Source organism: Primulina tabacum, chromosome 15, assembly GCF_025594145.1.
Source record: "Primulina tabacum isolate GXHZ01 chromosome 15, ASM2559414v2, whole genome shotgun sequence".
Classification (NCBI taxonomy): domain Eukaryota; kingdom Viridiplantae; phylum Streptophyta; class Magnoliopsida; order Lamiales; family Gesneriaceae; genus Primulina; species Primulina tabacum.
In genome coordinates this window covers 36,914,821-36,930,192 of record NC_134564.1, presented here as the reverse complement: position 1 = coordinate 36,930,192, position 15,372 = coordinate 36,914,821, and the positions used below count along the sequence as shown (strand labels likewise).

At 33.9% G+C, this 15,372-nt stretch overlaps 1 protein-coding gene across 1 annotated transcript; it reads left to right on the top strand.

Moving 5' to 3' along the window:
- Positions 1 to 4,236: 4,236 nt before the first annotated feature.
- Positions 4,237 to 6,358, top strand: LOC142527930 (transcription factor NIGTH1-like). Its single transcript, XM_075632930.1, has 4 exons — positions 4,237 to 4,550; positions 4,655 to 5,209; positions 5,446 to 5,522; positions 5,703 to 6,358. Exons 1-4 carry the CDS (start codon positions 4,373 to 4,375, stop codon positions 6,195 to 6,197), a joined length of 1,305 nt encoding a protein of 434 aa, XP_075489045.1. The 5' UTR covers positions 4,237 to 4,372; the 3' UTR covers positions 6,198 to 6,358.
- Positions 6,359 to 15,372: the final 9,014 nt, after the last annotated feature.

Below are 15,372 nucleotides of genomic sequence, written 5' to 3'. Positions count from 1 at the left end.
AAATACAAAATGAACTTCAGATTTCAGCTTAAGAAAATAAACCCATTACGAGAAGGTGTATGAGCATGAGCCCATATATCTGTGTATATGAGTTCAAAGGGTTCCGAATATACTATTTGATACAGGGAAAACGAGAGTTTACCACATTTACCAAGTTCACAAGCGGAGCAAAAAGACGTAATTTCATAGCAAGGAATAGACATTACATCGCACTAAGATATTCTTGACAATTGCAAGGGAGGGATGTCCTAATCTAGAGTGCCATTGAGTTAACACTTGGGAGGAAGCTGTGTGTGAGTTGGCTTGAGGAGAGGACTTAGCAGAAATGCTTTCTAGAAAACTAGATGAACTTAGATAGGTAGCTGAAATAGTTGAATTTAAGCAGGGATAGGCGACCCAAGGCTGAATCGATACAGCACATCATGCAAAGCCCTTTTGAGAAGAATGGCTTGGGTAGGAGGTCATTCACAAGACAAATGCTAGGATGAAATTCAAAGAAAACATTATTGTCTTGTGCAAATTTACCCATGCTAAGAAGGTTTTTGAGGATTTGAGGAAGCCGTAGTAAGTTATTCAAAACAAATGTTTGTGAGGAAGAACTGAAATGAAATTTAGAGTGACCGATGTGAGAAATAGGCAGACCTGCACCGTCGCCCAAGTGAACCTTACCACTTCCAGAATATTCGGAGCCAAGGCTAAGGTTGCTAAGATCACTTGTAACATGATCGATGAGGAGCCCCAGAATCAGGAAACCACCAATCATCTCCTGTGGATGGAGCAAGGGTGGTTGTATGTAGCGTAGCTGGATGATAGGAGGCTGAACTTTGATTAGGGCCTTGGTTTTGAGGAACGTGCTGGTTCTTTTGAATAAACTCTTTAACGATATAAACATATATTCGCAACATGACTCTGAATACCACAAATTTGACACATTGGTCTATTGAGCTTTTGTTGACAGCCTTTTCGACCACCTCCTCGAAAATATCTGCCACGGCCACACCCTTTTGGAGGGAACATAGATAATTGTTAGGAGTTTTTATTTTGAGTCTTTTGTTGTGGTGCTGTGGTGACCATAGGTGTTTTAGTTTCAGTAGGAGAATTGAAGGGCTCCAGCCGGCCTTCATGGGACAAGAGAAGGGCCCCAACCTCAGGAAAGCACAGTGTGTCCACTCGGGAGGTAACATGGACAACCACCGAGTCATATTCGAGACCCACACCTCCAAGAAGATATAGAACTGTGTACCAGGGTGACCACATGCCTCAAGCACATCCATGTAGCTTTTCATTTTGCTGAATGAACCATGGAATCACAGTTCCAACACAAGCTAGCTTGATCGGAACAACAATACAATCTTGCGGCGGACTCACACAACTCGCATTTCTTCATTGTCCTGTATGCTTATGTACAGTAAATATATGATTTCAGTCAATGTTTTATAGGGGCGTTTCGACTCCTGATGTCCAGGGTGAAAATTGAATATTTTAATGATAGAGAAACATTGGAGCAAATGGCCTAGAGGTTCCTTCATTCTTGATCCGTATGAAAATTAGAATCAAGTATTAACACTTAGTCAGACAAGTCTGTAGCTCAGATTTTGCTCTAGAGTGATTTACAAGCCAGTGCATTAGACATTTAGCGCACGCTTATGGGTAGGAGCTGACTTCCACACCATAAAAAAATAATAATAATTAACTTCAATTAAGTCTTTGGAAAGCACTGATGAAACTGGTTCTTTGCGTGAGCTTCTGGTCCTTTTGATGCAACCCATGTTTGCATTTAAAATTAATAATCAAACTTCGTATAATTTTCTTGAAAACATAATTTATCCCTCAAATGATATTAATTTGTTTGACCCTACCACCCCAACCCTCTTGACCCAAATTAATTACAGGTATGTTCCTTCCTCTTATGCAACAAGTGCAGCGTTATCTTTTGAATTATGAACTAAAATAATTATGGTATACCAAGTTTAGAACTTTAGAGTATTAACATTTAAAACTCTTGCTTATTTATTTTTGGATCATTTTTATTTTATTTAATAATGGGCCAATGTTCTAGTTACGTTTACATCCAAAGTTAATATTTTACTGAATCTTGGGCCTCCATTCTGTTGGGCGAGACAATATTGATATGTTATATTATTTTTATTATAAAAAGGATGGGTTTCTTTATAGGCCCTGTGCAACTAATGGATATATATGCGTAGAAGGTATATTCATATATACGATAGAGGTACAAAAAGGAACAATATATTTTTGGTTGATATACGTGTCAAAATTAAAAGGGTATCTTTGGCATCCATTGGAAAAAAAAAAATTATAAAATTGAGGGCAAAGAAAGAAAAAGAAAGAGAAAGGAATCAATCAATTAATAAATTAATTGAATGATTTTTTTATTTTTTTTTTAAAAAAAAAAGAGAAGAGAAAGGTAATTAAAGAGAAAATATGAAGAAAAGGTGTGGATTGGAGTCTTGTACGAGAAGGCTTAATTTAGAAAACGATCAACCTTCTATCATTGCATTCTCACACCCAAAGAATTCGATTCCTTTCTCTTTTCATGTAAATTAAACCCCTTTCTTCTTGCTCCATCCAACCGGGTTTAGAACCGGACCTTGATTGATTAATTCAAACTAGATTAATTCAATTTACAGAGGCATACTGGATATATATAGCTGTCTCAATTTTGTTCAAGTTTTAAGATAATGCAAATTTAGTATCTCATGCAATATATTTACGCATATTTTGACTTATAAATTTTTTGGATTAAATTGGATAAAAAATTTCGAGTTGTATACGTAGGAAATCTCGACCGAGTCGGGGGCGCACATGAGAGTCAAGTTGCATGAGTTTGTATGGATATCACCATGACGACTCGAACTCTCAAAACAAATCGCTTGAATTGTCTTTTAAGATATATAAACATAACTAAGTTCTTAAAATTGGAGATTATTAAGTATAAAAACAAGTTTATGTGCCCATATTAGTTGAAGAAACATTACCAATCTAACATCATACCATATATTAACATATTGATGCAATGCAATATGAATAGATTTGTGAGCGCGTGTGACAGATTTTAGAAGCAATTCATATTAATTTTGTTTGCGGAGATCCTAACCCACAGTGGGTGATCGAGCTACAATCTACGCACTCGATCACGAGGTGGCTATAGGTACCCAAGGCAAGGCCAAGGGACTTGGTTCACCCCCTGTGGCCGTACGTACTAATTAATCTTTGGTTCCTTCCTGCCCACTTGAGTAAAGCTAGCTGGTAGCAAAAGAAGATTCCCATACCTTGATCCGCTCCTTTAATTTGGTATTCTTTTACGAGAACATGTTTTGGTCCTTTAAACTAGATTCGTCATTCTTGGATTTGTGTGCTCTTAATTTAATTAGAATCGTGGAATTTGCGCTAAGATATTCCCTTTTTATATTTTATTCTTTCGCACTTGAACAAATATTCCCTTTTTCTCTCTTAATCCACTTTAGTGTAGAGGAATTATGCAACTTTTTAAAGTTGCATAATTTAAAAAGAAGGTTTGGATTGATGCTTAACTCCATCTTGAATATCTCCTTGCTCATTTATGGCATTTAACGGATTTATTTATTTTTCACTGTCGGTGAAAAAATTATATATATTAATGAAATATATACTTATTTTTAAAATAAAAAATAAAAGAACCGAATTTAAGATTTGAATTTGCTTCCGTATCCCATTCCATTTGTCTGAAATCCCGCTGAGCTGTGACAAAGTTTGAACCATTTCTAATCGCTTAAAGAATGTACGCGCATATGCTCCATACATATGAACTCCTAGCTAATGAATTTGAGTATTTCTAAGTAACTTTTTTAAAAAAGTTCAGTCTTGCTAAATGATATTATTAATTTTATCTTATATATTGCTTTACGTACAAAAAAATATTTCGCAAAAATAACGAGATCGACACAATTACCATACATATATATATATATATATATATCAGAAGGCTTAATCAATAAAGTAGCAGTGAAATGTAAAGAGTCAAAAAATTTGAAAAGAAGAAGAAGGCAAAAAAAGAAGGAAGTTTAAGAGTTTAAAATTGAGGTGCTAAAGCAATGAAATAAGAGAGTTAAGGTTCTTTTCCGGACCCCTGAGATTCTCTTAGTCTTTTGCCTTTGCTCTTTGCAACAGGTTTTCTCTTTTATGCTTTTTTTTTCTCTTTTTTCTAATTTCATTCTGTTGTTTCCAAAACTCTGCTTTATTCTCCCTCCAACTCAAACCCTATATTTTTAAAAGCACCATTCCCATTTGCTCTGATATCCTTCTTTCTCCAATTCACTTCCTTCCTTTCCCATATTCGTTTCTGTTGAATTTTCACAAGCAAAAGATTTTCATGTTACATGCAGCACCAGAAATGATGACACCATCTTCAGAACTAAGCTTTGACTACAAACCCTACATGCAGCCAACTCAAAAACTTGAAGAGTTTTTGGCTCGTCTAGAAGAAGAAAGGCTCAAGATCGATGCTTTCAAGCGGGAGCTTCCTCTTTGCATGCAACTACTCAACAATGGTATATGGTTTTTTTTTTTAATCACGAATCTGTGTTTTTAATATAATTCAAGTTCTATATTTGATTTGTTTTGGAGTAAAATGGGTTTATATAAAATGATTCAGCTATGGAGGCGTCGAGGCAACAGTTACAGTTGCAGAGATCAATGAATGAAGGAGGAAGACCGGTGTTGGAAGAATTCATTCCACTGAAGAATACAAGTTCGGAAATTACAACTGATCAGAATAATAATTCCGCGGATAAGGCAAACTGGATGACATCTGCACAGCTTTGGAATCAAGAAAGTGAAACCAGGACTCCGTCTCCCAAAGAAAATAATGATCATATGAAGATAGCTTTGAATGGGAAGCAAAGGGTCATTAATGGAGGAGCTTTTGTTCCTTTTTCAACCAAAGATAGAAATTTCACGCCATTTCCAGAATTAGCCCTTGCTTCCTCCGTATCACAGAAAGAAGAGATGGAGTTAGATGCTACAAAGAATTCATTAGAATCAAATTCCAGGAGAGAGAACGTAAATAATATTTCAGGTGCGGAGAAAGATCAAGTTCATGAGGCAGCAAATTCAACGAGCCAAGCTCAGAGAAAGGCTAGGAGATGCTGGTCGCCAGACTTGCACAGGCGTTTTGTCAATGCACTTCAGATGTTGGGTGGTTCACAATGTACTGTTCAATTGTTTTTCATGCTTTCATCCACTTCAAATGAAACTTACTCAAAATTTCAGATGAATAACAACGAAGATGAAACGTGTGTATGGCTTAAAATATGTTGATCATAATTTCACTGTCAAATATTATACAGCAATCATTACACCGCATTTGCATGCGTCAGCTTTAAATCTCTTATATATATTGTCATTATTCACCTTTCTAATTTATTGTCTTCTCTGTTGTCACAGTGGCTACTCCTAAACAAATAAGAGAACTGATGAAGGTTGATGGTTTGACCAATGATGAAGTTAAAAGTCATTTGCAGGCAAATCTTTGTCTCCTTAATCTCTCTCTATCACTCACGCACACAAAAACATGAAAAACCTCATTTAGGAATTTCTCAATCACCCAAGCACGAATGTCACTTGATTATGCCATGGAAAGTAACATAATATATTTAATCTTTATGGTCTCTGCTTATCCTTATCGATCTATTTGAAATCAGAAATATAGACTACACACAAGAAGACCGAGTCCTAACTCGCACTCCACCCCGGCGACACCGCAAGTGGTGGTCCTAGGCGGCATATGGGTCCCACCGGAATACGCAGCAGCGGCAGCAGCACACGGGGCCCAACAAGCCAACGCCTTGTATGGGACACACACGAACACTGCACATCACGTATCTCCTGTTTTCTGTTCCGCCGCACCACAAGTGGCGCATGAAATCTACCCCGCGATAGCAGCACCCCCTCAGCCGCCTAACCACCAGATCCACCATCACCACCAGTTACACCTCTACAACAAGCCTCCAGGAAACAACTCCCCAGATTCAGACGTCCAGGGTGGCGCCGGAGACCAATCCGAGAGCATAGAAGATGGTAAGTCAGAGAGCGGCAGCTGGAAGGCTGACAGCGGCGGGGAAAACGGTGGAGATATCAGGAAAAGGCCGGAAGTTGAAGAAAGCAACGCGAGTGTTGTGATGAGTCTGAAATTCTGAAATTTTTATTGATGTTATAATAGACAGAAGGGATTGAAATTTAGCGTAGGTTTGTATTTGTATTTGTTGAGGTTCATAAAATTGGAGTACGTGAATTGTGTCTCTTTGAAACATGCACACGCGTGCAACCCTGCTTTTAATTCATAAAAAAGAAGTTGTTTGTCTCAGTCTTACTCTCCAACTCAAAATTTTCTAGTAATCTCTACTACTAATAATTTGTTGCGAAATTCCATTCTAATTTGTTCGTTTTTGTGTTTTGATACATTAATTAAGTTGTCATTGTTTTGTAACACTTATTTTTTATTTGCTGTTATTTTGGTTAAATTGTTGATATGACATCAATTATCACATTGAAGATGGGACCAAAAAAGTCGAAAAAAATCAGTGTACCAAAAATAAAATTTGAAAAATCAATTAACCAAATCCAAAATTGAGAAAATTAGCAAGAAGGAAAAATTATTTTCCGTTATTGGTTTGACCATTAATCTGTTGAAAAATATATTTAAAATGTGTGTATTGAATATTTGAATGTTGAATATTTGAATGTTGAAAATAAGAGTTGTAAATATTGAAAATTAGTGTGTGATGATGTAGGTAATGATGTATTTTATTTTTGGATTATTTGTAAAGATTTTCTATAAATAGATCTCTCATTTGTGAAGAAAATCACAATTGAGTAGAGAGAAAAATATTATAAAGTGTGTAGTTTGGTAAATTTTGAGAGTTTGAGATTTTTACTTTTTACCATAAATTTTTACTTTTTCACAACACGTTATCAGCACGAAGCTCTAAAAGTCCTCCATCCTTTTCCAAGCTCCAAACAGAAGAAAAATGTAACAAAAGTAATAATATTTATTTTACTGTTATTTATTTATTGTGTATATATTTAATATATAATATAATGTTATTATTAATAATAAAAATAAATTTTTCAAAAACTTGTTATAAATCCTGGGAGGATGTTAAGACGACATCCCACACTCCCGGTAAGGGATACGACAAGTATAAAAGCATATAAGATTTTTAAATAAAATATCTTATGACACATCATTATAATAATATGATATGATATACATAATTATTTAAATATGTCTAATATTATATACACCATATTATTACCATAAAATTATACAAATACATACCTTTATTTTTTATACACCAACGGTCATAAACGGTAACAAAACGACTAGTTTTTGCCCTATAAATATGATCTCATAAACACATTCAATCACTCCAACTTTCTCTTCTTCTCTAAAAATTATTCTTCACTAAATTTTCGAAGAAAAAAGAAGATGGCTTTTTCAAGGTTATTTTTAATTATTTTGGTTATCATACTCACGAGTCTTTTATTTATCGGATAATATCCTCCTCGTGTGTTTTCTTTATTTTTACAAATGCTTGTACTTGTTGTTTATCCATTACTTTGTATTGCAATATTCATTAACTAATAAAATGCATCGTAATTTTTTTTAGTACCACCATGTCAAATTTGAAAAAGCTCGAATTTGTTGCGCTCGACATCACGGGAAAAAATTATATGCCATGGACTCTCGATGTAGAAATGCATCTTGAGTCATTGGGTCTAAGTGAGACAGTAAAAGAAAATGGCATATCGACATCACAAGAAAAGGCAATAGCCATTATATTTTTGTGTCGACATCTCGACGAGGGATTGAAATGTGAATATTTAATTGAAAAAGATCTCATGGCTTTGTGGAAAGGATTGAAAGAAAGATTTGAACATATAAGGGAAGTTATACTTCCGATCGCCCGTGATGAATGGAATATGTTAAGATTCCAAGATTTTAAGAAAGTCAGCGATTATAATTCAGCGATGTATCGAATAATCTCGCAGCTAAAATTTTGTGGACATGAGGTCACAGAATCGGAAATGCTTGAAAAAAAAATTTTCAGGTTTCATGCATCAAATATTACTCTACAGCAACAATATATAGTACGTGGATTTGCGAGATATTCTGAACTCATCGCCTGTCTTCTTGTGGCGGAAAAAAACAACGAGCTATTAATGAGAAATCATCAGTCTCGACCCACTGGATCAACAGCATTTCCAGAAGTAAATACTGTAAGTAAAAATGAATTTAAACCTGGAAACCAAAATCAAATTCAAAGACAAGGTTTTGGTCGAGGTCGAGGTCGAGGTCGTGGACGTGGACGTGGACGTGGAATTGGCCGTGGTCGTGGTCGAGGCCGTGGTTTTGAAAATAATAGAGATAGTTATTTTTATAATTCATCTCAAAAGAGCGTCCCAAACCATCCACAGAAAAGGCATCATGAGAATACAAGTGTTAATGAGAATCACTCAAAAAGATATGAAAGTTCTTGTTTCAGATGTGGTACTCCAGGACATTGGTCCAAAATTTGTCGAGCCCCTGAACACCTTTGTAAACTTTATAAAGAATCATTAAAGGGGAAAGAAAAGGAGACCAACTTCACTGAACGCAGTGACCATTTGAGTGATTCAACTCATTTTGATGCTGGTGATTTTATGAATGATTTCTCTGGAAATGATCATTATGTTGGTGGGATAAAAATGAACAATATTGATGCTGCAGATTTTCTCAATGATTTCTCTGAAAATGAACAATATAATGGTAGAATATAAATGTACAATAATTTATTTTTCATGTATCCATATAATGTTTTATTGTATAATTATGATATGTGTTATATTTAAATATATATTGCCAGTAATTTTATTTCATTGCATATTTTTTTGAAGTTCAAAAAATGGAAAAATGCTATGAGCAAAGCTGAAGTTTGCATACCCGATAGTGGTACAACGCACACTATCCTCCGAGATAAAAGATATTTCTTGGAACTAAAACCAACAAAAACAACGGTGAATACAATATCAGGTCTTGTAGACTTGATTAAAGGATGTGGTAAAGCACAATTTTTGTTACCTAATGGTACAAAATTTTTGATCAATGATGCTTTAGATTCACCACAATCGAAAAGAAATTTGTTGAGTTTTAATGATATATATTCTCATGGGTATGATACTCAAACAATGAATGAACGGAATGAGAAGTATATGTGTCTTATCACATATAAATCAGGAAAGAAATATGTTGAAAAACTACCAATGCTCCCTACTGGATTGCATTATACACATATAAGTCCGATTGAATCAAACATGGTAGTTGATAATTCTTCAATATTAACCAATTGGCATGATCGATTGGGACATCCTGGTTCAACAATGATGCGAAGAATTATAGAAAATACACATGGTCATCCGCTGAAAGACCAGAAGATCTTTCAGAATAATAAGTTTCAATGTAAATCATGTTCTCTTGGAAAACTTATTATAAGACCATCACCAGCCAAAATCCAAACTGAATCACCAATGTTTCTTGAACGTATTCAAGGTGATATTTGTGGACCAATTCATCCACTATGTGGACCATTTAGATACTTTATGGTATTGATTGATGTCTCCAGCAGATGGTCACATGTATGTTTATTGTCAACTCGAAATGTTGCATTTGCAAGATTACTTGCTCAAATAATAAAATTGAGGAATCAATTTCTCGATTATACAATCAAGAAAATTAGACTTGATAATGCTGGTGAATTTACTTCCCAAACTTTCAATGATTATTGTATGTCTATGGGAATCATTGTTGAGCATCCTGTTGCTCATGTACATACACAGAATGGATTGGCTGAATCATTGATTAAACGTCTGCAAATGATTGCTAGACCAATGATTATGAAAACAAAGCTCCCTATTTCTATATGGGGACATGCAATTTTACATGCTGCTTCATTAATTCGCATCAGACCAAGTGCATATCACAAATACTCCCCATTGCAGCTTGCATTTGGTAAAGAACCTGACATTTCTCATCTGAGAATTTTTGGATGTATGGTGTATGTGCCTATTGCACCACCGCAACGAAAGAAAATGGAACCTCAAAGAAAGGTTGGAATTTATATCGGTTATGATAATCCATCAATCATTCGATATCTTGAACCTCAGACAGGCGACGTGTTCACAGCACGTTTGGCTGATTGTCATTTTAATGAAGAAATCTTCCCAATGTTAGGGGGAGAACAGAAACATACCGAAAAAAAAATTACATGATATGTATCATCATTGTTACATCTGGATCCAAGAACAAAACAATGTGAAAAAGATGTACAGCAAATTGTGCACTTGCAAAGAATAGCAAATCAAATACCAGATGCATTTGCAGACACAAAAGGGGTAACTAAATCATATATACATGCTGCAAATGCCCCTGCTCGAATTGAAATTCCGAAGAAACAAATTGAAGATACTCATGATTTCATTAAACCCCTGAAGCGTGGAAGGCCAGTCGGTTCCAAAGATAAAAATCCTTAAAAAAGAAAATTCATAGAGAAACACGATGATCACAAAATAAAGAATGATGTTCCTGAAGAAACACATGATGATCACAAAATAAAGAATGGTGTTCCTGAAAAAACACTTGATTATGAAAATGTTCTGTCAGAACCACAAACTGACGAGAATTATGAAATCTCTATCAATTATATTAATACTGGAAAAATATGGAACCGAAAAGATATAGAAGAAATTGATGATATATTTTCTTATAATGTGGCAATCGACATCATAAATAATAATGAAGATCATGAACCAAAATCTTTTGGTGAATGTAAAAATCGGCAGGATTGGATAAAATGGAAATAAACCATCCAGGTTGAATTGGATTCGCTAAATAAACGTAATATTTTTGGACCTATAGTCCTTACACTTGAAGGTGTAAAACCTGTTGGATACAAATGGGTTTTTATTCGAAAGCGAAATGAGAAAAATGAAATAGTGAGATATAAAGCTCGACTTGTTGCACAAGGTTTTTCTCAAAGGCCTGGAATTGATTATGAAGAAACGTATTCTCCCGTGATGGATGCAATTACGTTTCGATATTTGATTAGCTTGGCGGTATCTGAAAATTTAGAAATGCGTCTTATGGATGTTGTTACAGCTTACTTATATGGATCACTTGATAGTAATATATATATGAAAATCCCTGAAGGATTTAAGATGCCTGAAGCACAAAGTTCAAAACCCAGAGAATGTTATTCTGTGAAATTACAAAGATCATTATATGGGTTAAAGCAATCTGGTCGAATGTGGTATAATCGACTAAGTGATCACTTGATGAAAAAGGGATATGTAAATAATTCAATATGCCCTTGTGTTTTCATTAAGAAAACAACATCCGGATGCGTAATTATTGCTGTATATGTTGATGATTTAAACATCATTGGAACGAATAAGGAAATTCAAGAAGTTGTGTCATACTTGAAAGAAGAATTTGAAATGAAGGATCTTGGAAAAACCAAGTATTGTCTGAGTTTACAAATTGAACAAAAAGAATGTGGAATGTTTGTTCACCAGACAAATTATACAGAAAAGATCCTTAAACTTTTTAATATGGATAAATCAAATCCTTTAAGTACTCCAATGGTTGTTAGATCATTAAACATAGAAAAGGATCCATTCCGACCATGTGAAGAAGATGAAGATATTCTTGGTCCAGAAGTACCATATCTAAGTGCTATCGGTGCCCTTATGTATCTTACAAATTGTACAAGGCCTGATATATCTTTTGCCGTAAATTTGTTGGCAAGATTTAGCACATATCCAACAAAGAGACACTGGAACGGAATTAAACATATATTCTGTTATCTACGAGGAACGACAGACTTGGGACTTTTGTATTCAAAAGATGCTAATCCAAGTATAATTGGTTATGCCGATGCTGGATACTTATCTGATCCACACAAGGCACGTTCCCAAACTGGATATGTTTTTACTCGTGGAGGCACTGCAATTTCTTGGCGTTCACAGAAACAAACGCTCGTAACAACTTCATCAAATCATGCCGAGATTATTGCACTACATGAAGCAAGTCGTGAATGTGTGTGGTTAAAATCAATGACCCAACATATCCAAATCTCATGCGGATTATCATTTGACGAGAAGCCTGTGATACTATATGAAGATAATGCTGCATGTGTTGCTCAAATGAAAGAAGGATACATAAAAAGCGACAGAACTAAACATATTCCTCCTAAGTTCTTCGCATTCACCAAAGAGCTTGAAGCTATATGAAGATAATACTGCATGTGTTGCTCAAATGAAAGAAGGATACATAAAAAGCGACAGAACTAAACATATTCCTCCTAAGTTCTTCGCATTCACCAAGGAGCTTGAGAAGAATAAATGTATTGATGTTCGTCACATTCAATCAAGTGAAAATTCATCAGATCTCTTCACAAAGGCGCTTCCTACGTCAATATTCAGAAAGCATATATATAATATTGGGATGCGCAATCTACGAAATTTGTGAAGAATTGTTCGTGTCAACATGAGGGGGAGTTTACGTGACTGCACTCTTTTTCCCTTACTATGGTTTTTATTCCACTGGGTTTTTCCTAGTAAGGTTTTTAACGAGGCAGTATAAAAACACGTAATGAAGACAATCATTATGATCATCATCATAAGGGGGAGTGTTGAAAAATATATTTAAAATGTGTGTATTGAATATTTGAATGTTGAAAATAAGAGTTGTAAATATTGAAAATTAATGTGTGATGATGTAGATAACGATGTATTTTATTTTTGGATTATTTGTAAAGATTTCCTATAAATAGATCTCTCATTTGTGAAGAAAATCACAATTGAGTAGAGGGAAAAATATTATAAAGTGTGTAGTTTGGTAAATTTTGAGAGTTTGAGATTTTTACTTTTTACCATAAATTTTTACTTTTTCGCAACATAATCATGATTTTTGGTTTCAATCTTAAATTCTTGAAAGCATAATTAACTACTTATTATGAGTCCACCCATTAGCCTATACAATACAATAAGGCCTCAAAGCCCAAACTTATCCATTTTTGAATGGAAAAACCCGTTTAGTTTCATGAATCATACATATATATATTCTTGTATTGGGTACAATCACTTGGCTAGAAAAGAAGATGTTGCCATAGATCAAGCATTAATGCAACATGACATATTCACTTGTGAATAGTAACAAAATCTTCATCATCTCGTAAAATTTGGGACCAACTGGATCAATAGATCACATCAAATTTATGAACAAAGGTCACATGATTCATAGAATCCTTTAATTCTGAACTGGGTTTCTTCTTTCAACCATACAATATTAATGTACCTAGTCTGCCCGACTTAGATGCATCCGCATTTTCCAAAGTCAGATTAAAAATAGTCAATAACTGAGCACATACATATATAGTGGGCACTACTTACTATGATAAGTACTTCGATTTTGCACCTCCTTGAAGCTAAGACATGTCGCAAACTTCGAATACACATATACGTACGTGTCGTGAGCATAATATTAAATGTGAAAATATCCAACAAATATGTTAAATATTAGATAATTTGTATAGAAGAAAATTTTTGAATAGAGAAAATCAGAGATAATGAAAGTGATGAGGATATTTATAGAAGGTTTCATCAATACACCACTGTGGAGTTTAATTTTAATATAATACAAGATTTTATGGCGCACACATTGCCTCTGTTTAAATTAATAGTATGTGTTGAGTTTATGTAATGTATTTTTATTCAAAAGTATTTTTTTAGTGATGGTATTGTCAACATTTATTTAATTACTTATAATTCTAATATCACAAAAATTCTTGTGAGACGGTCGCACAGATCAATTTTGTGGGTCGAATACCTTATTTGAGTCATCCATGAAAAATTATTACTTTTTATGCTAAGAGTATTACTTTTTATTATGGATATCGGTAGGTTTGACTCGTCTCACAGATAAAGATTCGTGAGACCGTCTCACAAGAGACTTACGCTTAAGATAGATATATTAAAAAATTTGAGAAAGATGATAATTTTTTTTTAAAAAAATTGATCAAGATACCGATTAAATAATTATTATCTTTGTATCCTAGATCGATTAGGCGCAAATTTTATATAATCGAATTCATTACTTATCTACGACTCATTTACTACGAAAATAAATCTCTATTTTTAAATTATTACATTTATTTTTAATTAAATGATATCGTTGACGATGCAAATGGAATTCAAAAATAAAAAATGATTATTATGTTAAAACTTTTCCCAAATCAGAAATTTTATAAATATTACAAGAATTCATCCACTTTTGATATTGAGATATAGAACTTGTGGATCGAATTCAGGTCAAGCTCCCAACAACTGATTTCATTATGCTTGGAGCCTTCTCACTTGTTTCTTGCCTAAAAACGTTCTTTAATTGAATCGATAGATAAATTTTTTTTTTTAAATAAATCGATAGATAATTGAGACTAAGACATCCAACCAATTAATATTTGTCCATTATAAGTCAAAAGAAATTTAAAAGAGACTGAGAGTGGACCAGCCCCGTCACCCTCCTCAGTCTTCTTCGAGTTATCTCTTGTAAAAGCTAGGGTGATGCTCTTCTTCTATTGATAAAGAATTTCGATTTTCTGGGAAGTTTCATCGTCTATTATCTCAATTTTTAGGTAAATATATTTTTTAAACTTATTGATTAATATATCTATAAATTTTTATATTAAATATTTTTTCCAAAATAAAATTTAAGAGTGAAAATCCTAAGTTATAAAATTCATTTCAAGTTCAAGTCCATTACACATTTTTTGTCACTCAACCGTTATTATTTACCCTAGTTTCGAGTATTGATTGCCACTGTCTGGAATAGGGTGTGATCAAAGGGATTGGAAGAAAAGAAAAAAATGATAAATCATTTTGATGCTAAAAATAATTTCTACTGTAATTTAATTTAAATTTACTATGAACTCAATCCACTCGAATATAAATAAAATATATAAAAAAAAGACACTAAAATTTCAACCTTCCATACCTAACCCCGATAAAAACAATCGTACGACCATTTATGTATTTATTACAAACCCTTTAACGAAACAGTTATCCTATTTGATTTATTATTTTATCATATCTCTTGTAAATAAAATTTGATAAATATGTAATATTTTAAATTTATTTTGATAAATGCTTAATTTTGAGTCCACTTGACACCATATGTGGGACCCATAATTTGAAAATCCAGCGAATGTGACCCATTTTGTACGTATGTACTCATCAGTTGCCGACGACTTCAGTTGACTGATCATCTTCTCCCACTTG

Excerpts from the sequence above, each read along its gene's own strand:
- LOC142527930 (XM_075632930.1), top strand. The coding sequence starts at position 4,373 with ATGTTACATGCAGCACCAGAAATGATGACACCATCTTCAGAACTAAGC. Across the intron at positions 5,210-5,445 it reads GATGTTGGGTGGTTCACAAT|TGGCTACTCCTAAACAAATA; the intron begins GTACTGTTCAAT and ends CTGTTGTCACAG. Across the intron at positions 5,523-5,702 it reads AAGTTAAAAGTCATTTGCAG|AAATATAGACTACACACAAG; the intron begins GCAAATCTTTGT and ends ATTTGAAATCAG.